Source organism: Stylophora pistillata, chromosome 3, assembly GCF_964205215.1.
Source record: "Stylophora pistillata chromosome 3, jaStyPist1.2, whole genome shotgun sequence".
Classification (NCBI taxonomy): domain Eukaryota; kingdom Metazoa; phylum Cnidaria; class Anthozoa; order Scleractinia; family Pocilloporidae; genus Stylophora; species Stylophora pistillata.
The window spans coordinates 37,608,379-37,616,469 of record NC_142521.1 but is presented as its reverse complement, the minus strand read 5'-3'; the positions used below and the strand labels follow the sequence as shown (position 1 = coordinate 37,616,469).

Below are 8,091 nucleotides of genomic sequence, written 5' to 3'. Positions count from 1 at the left end.
CTCATTCGATTTATCTATGGTTGCATAATATCCTTTTCCGGTTTGACGTAATTGGTGACAAATTAACCAGCTTAAAAATATGGAATCTCTTGTATGTCAATTAACATTTCGTTGATTTTAAAGATAAACTGAAAATCGTGTGTTGTTCATGATAACGATTGGACTGTAAAATTGCTTGAAAGTGACCTAAAATAAAATAATTTGAAAAGACACTAATCGGGTCTTCTGATTATTTCTAGCAAGTGTAAACAAACTCCCCTTTTGGGGGGAATTGAGCCCGAAAACTAATAAGCCATTGTAAACCCTATGTACGAGGGTGTGACAACTACTTTGAATATCACGCTTGCTTTAGTGGCGCTTGAGCGAAGAGAAAAGGGGGATAAAGGAAAACAAGACAGAGACTGCTTACAATCTTTTGATTTTCTCTCTCCTCTCTATCTCTCCTTTTTCTTTTCCTTTTTTTGCTTGTTTCTTCGCCTCAAAACTTGACAGACTTAGCGCCATAGCGGTACAGAGGAATGGATGCTAATGCCAAGAGTCAGTGACTCATGCTGCCTGCTGATCGAATATTTCAGCGTAGGACAATTAAAGGGAGGACGGGCGGCTTGTGGGAAGAGATACCAAAAGGTTGTTTACAGGCAAAACACAAAGCAAAAAACCACCAACAACAAAGCATCAGTAACAACATTTAAAAGGTGGGTTTGTGGAGCGCAAAAGGCGTATATATTCTACAATTCAGGCCGTCAAACTCAGCTATAAATTATAGGGAAACGAGGCAAAATAAAACCACGAGAATTCACCGGCTTTTACTCGTACCATAGGGGTACCCGTGTCGAAGTATATTCTCTTGAATTCAAAATCCAGCTACAAATATTATTCAGCGCGAAATGTGTTTAGCTGTAAAATAACTAATTCGATAAATTTGCTATCGCTGGGGCCTGAGCAACAAGGATAGACGTGGTACCTATTGTCTCTGTCAAACACTCTCACACCATCTAAACTTTCTTTAGCAATTGAGACAATGTTATTTAATAAATCAATAAAAGTAAGAGTACAATAATGAAAACATTTATTAAAGTAGGCCGAGGTAAATTACTATTTACAAAACAAGCATTGAAGCATGTAACACCGAGTATCGACTTGTACATTTCTGATCGCGACCGGTTTTCTAAAAATTTTCAGTTTCAAGCATCAACAATGTAAGGCTCTAAAACAAGCCTACTTGGTTGAACATCGCTGCCTGTGAACAGATCTAAGCTCAATATATCATTCTTCCGCTCCGTCTCACAAGTCCGTATTTCCTGTGAAGAGAAAATAATACTTGTCAGCTGGCGATCAAGCTTCTGCCAGAGTATCACAGTTAGTGGAGACGATCGAGATATTGGGTAAGTGATAAATGGAGTCTGGGAAGGAAGAGTAGCTCCCTCCAATGTTTCAGCTCTCCTGCTTTAGACCGTCTCCAAAGAAGGAGAGTCTGGTACAGACTACTCAACGCGACTTTCTTTCTTTGCGCCAAAAGGTCATAGTGTCGGAAAAGTGACGTCAGCCTTGTAACCTCGCAACGCGAAATCAAGGGTGGTCTTTAGGATATTGTGGGTTTGTAAAAGAGTAGGCTAAGATCGACGCGATACGAAGCGTGTGACGACTAGAATAAAGATAGGACAAGAAAACTACGCGAGTGACTAGTGTTGCTATACTGGGATTTCCAACAATAGGTAGGATGAATGCCAACCGTTTTTCAAACTAATGACCTGAGAGATTCGTTTAGCGTTCTGATTTGCCAGAACACTAGATAAAGTCACAGCTAAGTTGAACACTTAAAAAAGCCAGTCAGAAAGAAGAGTGACCAAATTACATTATCATGACAATCTCAATAGAGAATATTGTATACACTGCATTCTGATTTGCTTGTCATGCAGATTTCAGATTAAATCTTCGTTAGGTCGCTGCCACAACACACGACTTGAGAACAGCCAAATTATTCTAAATAATAATTACTACTCTGCTCGTATTCGATATATCAGTTCCCATAAAAACCTTTCTCCAAGCGCTCACTCAACACCATTATCATCATCGTCGTCGTCGTCATCATCATCCTCCTTCTCCTGCTCATCATCATCATCATCACCATAGTTATCGTCATCATCCTCATCGTCCTCCTCCTCATCATCGTCATCACCAGAGTTACCGTCAAAGTCATCGTCAAATTCATCATCATCATCATCATCATCACCTGGCTCTTTTCTGAACCTTATTCCTTTTTCTTTCAGCTCAACTGTTGTAAGACGTCGTGGGATGAACTTCCTCAATCCTGAAGATTCCCACACCTCTCACAAGAAAAAAAGGGAAAAAGGCAACAATATCAACCACAGCACCAATTATGTTTGTAACACTCAACTTGCATTTTCAAGCAAGACAAATAGTTGAAGTGCACTCAAACCCGAAAATTTTTTTTCGCTTAACGCAGTAAGCGTATTTTTTTAGAGTATTTCTGTGCAAAATTTTTTTTATTTCCTCAAATCTTCATTTTTCTGCGCCCGGTCAAAATACGGAAAATCGGCCGCCATCTTACCCCACGACCGAGTTTAAAAGGGAATGGCTCTAACGGGTAATGTGACGTCAGATCGATAACACGAAAGTCTGCATTTCACACGTTTTCGCTTGTTTGGGAAGGTTGTAGTCGATATTGTCCGAAAATATGCCGACTAAGTGTGTTGTAGAAGGATGTAGCAACGTGCGAAATTTGCAAGAGAGTATCGCGCTTCATACATTCCTCATACAACACACCTAGTCGGCATATTTCAACTCTAGATGTTCCTTTTTGATGATCCGGGATTCTCGTTGTGATGTTTTTCTCAGCTTTACTAAAAGCATAGAGTTTTCCTTTCAACGTAACCGTACTATTCTGACAAAACTCCGTGTTTGAAGTAACTGCGAGACACCTAGTAAATAATAATGATAAAAAACAAAACAAAACAAATCAAAACCAACTTCAGGTATCACACTTGTGCTCCGCTCAACTAACGCCTCCTAACTTATCATTTCATGCCACACAAGTTAATTGTCTGCTTTTTTCTTTTTTTTTTTAGATGAGAAGGATAATGCAGCATTTCAGTATTCCTCGAAGAAAATTAAAAATGCCCACTTTCCACAGAAAAGACAAGACGAGCAGCGAATAATTATAAGGTAGGCAGATCTTTTATTCTAGCGATGGTAGTAAGAGTTTCGCATCAAAAAGTTGTTTACGTTCAGCGATGTCATAGAAACATGGGAAGCAGCGTAAACCGTACACAGAATAAACTCCACGGTGTGTGGTAAATTGAAGTTTAACACTTAATATTTTGTTAGGATTTACGGGAGACCAAGCAGAAACAAACAAACGATAGTAAGTTTAACAACTTCATTATCAACAACGTTGTTCTTTAATTTTTCTTCAAAAATGAGCTTATTCGATGCAGGAGACCGATGGGCCCTGATTTCTGACAGAGTTACGAAACACGAGCAGAGTAGCCAAAAGAGAAAAGAATCCAACTGACAAATAAGAATAAGGAAACCATTCAAGAGCGAGTAAATAATAACACAGTGCCGAGTTTGACTGATGGCCGCGTGTCGCGGGTCGCGCCTTTTAAAATGATTTGTTTTGCTTTTTAGTTGTTTATTGGCGGGGTTCTCAAAAAAAAACCCAAATAAACACATCCCACAAAAACAACACAAGCCTACAAATTTCAAAAATTAAACTCCTGATTACCCAAAGAAATTTTGTCAGAGAAAAATTCTCAAAATTCATCTTTTCTTGTCTCCCTCATGTAAGGCGTAACTACAGAAGATTTCTCTTTCAATATTACGTTAAAAACAAAGGCCAATCAAATCAACTCACACAGTTTATCAAAAAATATCGCCAAGCCTCGTTCCATTAGGACAACTTCATGTACTATACTGGACACTACTGACAGAAAATATGTAGTATTCAAGTCTTGAAAGCTAAATTTGTTTCTTTCTTCATTCAACTTCTAAAATATTTTTCCGCAAACCATATCCAAACAAGCAACGATGTAACGGTAACATGGAAAGCAGCGTGAGGTGCACAAAGAATCCGTTTTACTGTCTGCCAAACTGAGGTTAAAAAATATCATTGCTCAGGATTATTTAATGGACGATTGCAAGACCAAGTTGAGACAGAGACTTACGAGATTCACTCAAGAAAAATTCACTATTTGCAATGTTGTTCTTTGATTTTTCATAACAGAATAGTGTTATCATGGAGACATAGGAGACCAGGAGGCTCTACGGGCAACTGACAGAATTACTCAACACCGGCAAATAACCCAAAGAAAAGAATCCAACTGATAAATAAGTATAAGGAAACCACTTAAGTCCCAGTAAATTATAACACCGTGCCAGTTTCGTTTAGGATGACAATCACTACACCTTCAACGTTTGGTGAATTATTTCCTATCATCGGTACAAACCTTTAAGACGTGAAGATATGACAATAGAATCAACGTGACTTTCACTTTAAAAAAAACGAATTCGGATTTTAAAAAAGGAAAAATCCCTTTTGTTTGTTCATTTATATTTTTTGAGGTTCACGCTCCTTGATAGCAAAAGTGAATATATGCCGGAACAGAATGTAGGGAACAACTTCATCGAATTCAAAGCATGTCTGGGTTGAACAATCCTTTCTCGTTAAATATAAACAAATAAAAACATCCCACAATAACAACAGAAGCTGAACAATTTCAAAATTCAAAACTGAGCAGAGGAGTTTGGTCAGAGAAAAATTCTCACAACTCGTCTTTTTTTCTCTCTCTCAAGTAAGGCGTAACTACACAGGCAAAGCAAAGGTCAATCGAATGAACTCCCAAAGTTTTCAATTATTGTGTAATCAGGAAATATCAAGTCATTTGGAAGTCACTAAATTTAATCTTCGTCATTTTTTTTTCTTGAAATCATCTTTGAACAAGCTACGCATTTCTCACAAAAAAGAATCTGATTAATTGAGTTCAAAGCAAATTATTGGAAACATAATCAAGTGGTCTGCTGAAGAGCATCTAAACGAAAATTAGATACATAACAACTGAGTGAAACAACAAAGTGGCACTTACATGGTAATCGGTGTCTAAATAAACGTTTCTCTCATTTACTGCTGTAGACAACTCTTCAAATTCTGTCTTTGTCATCTGAACACCTTTCAGGTACAGAATCGGCAGCTCAGGAACACTGCTGAGATGTTGGACCAGATCCCTGACCCCGCGGCCAAGTGGATTGTATGTTAGATTGAGATATCTCAGCAGTGGCACATACTTTAGTGCATGGGCCAGTGCTGATGCTTCATCTTCACCCATATTTGTATTCCTCAGGTCCAGCTCAGTCAGATTGGGTACATTGTTCAGGCTCTTGGCCAGTTCAATAACCCCGTGACCCAGGGCATTGTCGCGTATATCCAGTTCTTCTAACTTGTTTAGGTACTTTAATGAGGCAGCCAGTGCCGCACATTCCTTTTCTCCCATTTGTACACTCCCCAACACTAATTTCGTCAACTGTGGCACGTGATGAAGATTCTCAGCCAAATGACTCACACCTCTATGTAAAGGGATGAAGCACAGGTCGAGCTTACGCAAATTTGGAGAATGCTGCAGTGAGTCAGAGATAAAAGCTTTACACTTTGCTGCTGTATTGATGTCGAAAAATTGTAACTTGTGGAGATTGTCAGTAAAATTAATTCCGTTAATCGCGCTCTCAATCAATTGATCAAATGCTTCCTCCTCCTCCTCCCATAGAGTCCTTATTCTAATTTTTCGAGGAGCTGTTACTAAAGGCAACACGTTCTTCAACAGAACAGCATCCTCAACTGTTTCAATATCAAATTTAATCTTTGGCACCAGTGACAAACAGTGGTTCTCAGTCAAAGGCACATCAATGTTGTTGTTTTCGTTATTTACTAAATTATTCAGAGGTGGCTGAGAAGAGCAAACCAGCGCTAATATCAGTTCAGGAAGCAATTCAGAATGAAAATCCTCATCTGTTATGTCAATTAGATCGACAAAGTTTCTCCCTCCGGATTTTTTGAGGAAAGAGTTCCCAACGAGTAAATCCGCGTACTTTTGTACATCTTTACTTTCTCCAGAAGACGTTAAAACGACCGCGTTCAAGTCTAACATTATTGATAGAACATCATCGGGAAGATGTTGAATCAGCCGCCTCTGTAAAAAAAATAAATAGTTTGGGAAACTGCTGACAGATTTGAAGAAGTGTTCTACAGCAGCCGTAGACGTGTTTTTTCCCGTAAGTATCACAACATGGTTAACACATGAGAGAAATGCAGAATACACGGCTGTTCTGTCTGAGGCTGGACACAAAAACAAACAATCGACACAGAGTATAATAAACCGTTGTTGTTCTAAAGACAAATCATAATTAGAAGGTGCCTTAGTGAACTGGTAACTTGTGAGACCTTCTTTCTCTCCAACGTCGTGTAGATGATCAAAAAGAATCCCGGCAGCTTTTAATGACAACTCACATGCGAATTTTAGCACTTCAGCCATCTTCCTTGATTTCTCAAACGTATCCATTCTTGACAGGCAGGTGACAGTTTCATTCTTCTTCATCGTCAGTTCTTCAACAATGAATTGGGCGGCGAGAAACTCCTGGACAGACTTATGAAGAAAATAAACGATCTTCTCACGGTTCAAAGCGGAACTTTTGGAAACTTGGAAAAAACCCACATGTATTAGCTTCTCAAAGAGATCACCATGCGCACATTTGCTGAAGTTAAAATGAAGACGGTCCTCCAAAAGAGCATCATATGCAAGTTTTCCTATTTTGTAAAGTTCCTCTTGATATTCATCTATGCTTTTACCTGTTGCGACGTTGTCTGCATCTTTTGTAGTCATGTGATCCAAGAGAGTCTGAATAAATCCTACGTAAATGTGCGCACGAGATGTAGGTAACTGATGCTTTTTCTCTTTCCAGAGAAGACACAACATCAACAACAAAAGCGGTATTTCTGCCATCTCTTCGAGGTCCTGCTCTTCCAGGTAGTCAAGTAGCCCTTCAACGTCCTCCTCATCAGCAAGAATCTTTCTTGGAAACTGTTTCTTTTGTTCCCTGCTATCGAGCCCGTTCAGTTCAAACTGAGGATGACTTGGCATTCTAAGCTCATCCTCTTTCACTGGTCGCGTTGTGATCATTACCCAACAGTCTCTCAGTTGACCGCCTCTCCAAATCTGGTGAACTGGAGATGACTTTCCACGCTGTACTCGTCATATCCGTCCAAAATAAGCAGCACTTTCTCCTGGTTCTGACGAACATATTCATACAAGTTATTGACTGCCATCGGGTCATCAGCAGACAACAGTTCAGCGGTTTTCAACACGGCACAGAGGTCCGGAATATCACAAACATCTCGCAACTTGATTAACAGTAAAAGAGAAAACTTCCTGAGAATCTCCTTTCTGCCATCTGCCCAATCCACAGCTAGCTGCTGAGTGAAAGTAGACTTTCCTATTCCAGGTCTTCCATACACTAGAATTCGTCTCCGGATGGGATGATGTTCGTCACCTTCAAATACTTCACTGATGTCTCCCACCCTTTTTTTCGTCGCCCCGTCAGGTTTTCTGTGATCTTGTAATAACGTCAACTGTATGTAAATATCATTAATGTGTACCGTGTTGTCTGGGTCCCATGGTGTTATTTTCACTTGACACATTGTGCTGTAAAACTTTCGCAGCTGATTCTGGCACCATTCCAAAAATTGCATCGCAGAGGAATCTGTAGACAAAAAAAACAGCTTCCTAAATTTTTGGTAACTCTCAAATTGAAGAGAACATAATCATTTCTAGACTAGAGTTTTTCATCAGTTTAGAGGCTGCATTTTTATCAACTCTAATTTGTAACTTCAGTAAAACTTACTCTTGAAATCCGGGAGTAAGTAGAATGAATCATATTGTCCTCAGTCATATAATTCTATATTTCCCTTTATCTGGGCATTACGGTCCCCCCCTTTATCTGAGCATTTCCACCTTGTAAAAATAAGTACAGTAACTAAACATGTTGTCCATCAGTTAAAACATCTTTAAGAAAACAAAACCA

General features: G+C 39.2%; 2 protein-coding genes across 3 annotated transcripts in view; both read right to left on the bottom strand.

Annotated features, from left to right (window-relative positions):
• Window positions 1-1,013: 1,013 nt before the first annotated feature.
• LOC148735963 (uncharacterized) lies at window positions 1,014-7,209 on the bottom strand. 2 transcript variants are annotated; one of them, XM_088751835.1, is made up of 3 exons: window positions 5,106-7,209; window positions 2,038-2,327; window positions 1,014-1,301 (listed from the first exon to the last, which is right to left on the bottom strand). In XM_088751835.1, the coding sequence occupies exons 1-2, from the start codon at window positions 7,188-7,190 to the stop codon at window positions 2,052-2,054; spliced, it is 2,361 nt and encodes a 786-aa protein (XP_088607961.1). In that variant the 5' UTR covers window positions 7,191-7,209; the 3' UTR covers window positions 1,014-1,301; window positions 2,038-2,051. The 2 variants fall into 2 exon arrangements, with proteins under 2 accessions (XP_088607961.1, XP_088607962.1); XM_088751836.1 differs by lacking the exon at window positions 2,038-2,327 and having other exon boundaries at window positions 5,106-7,197.
• The window catches only part of LOC148735956 (NACHT, LRR and PYD domains-containing protein 12-like), a 77,422-nt gene continuing 76,535 nt past the window's right edge, over window positions 7,205-8,091 (bottom strand). The window contains exon 6 of the mRNA XM_088751841.1: window positions 7,205-7,770. Within this exon, the coding sequence (XP_088607967.1) occupies window positions 7,205-7,759 (555 nt within the window). The 5' untranslated portion in view covers window positions 7,760-7,770. The remainder of the gene's footprint in view (window positions 7,771-8,091) is intronic.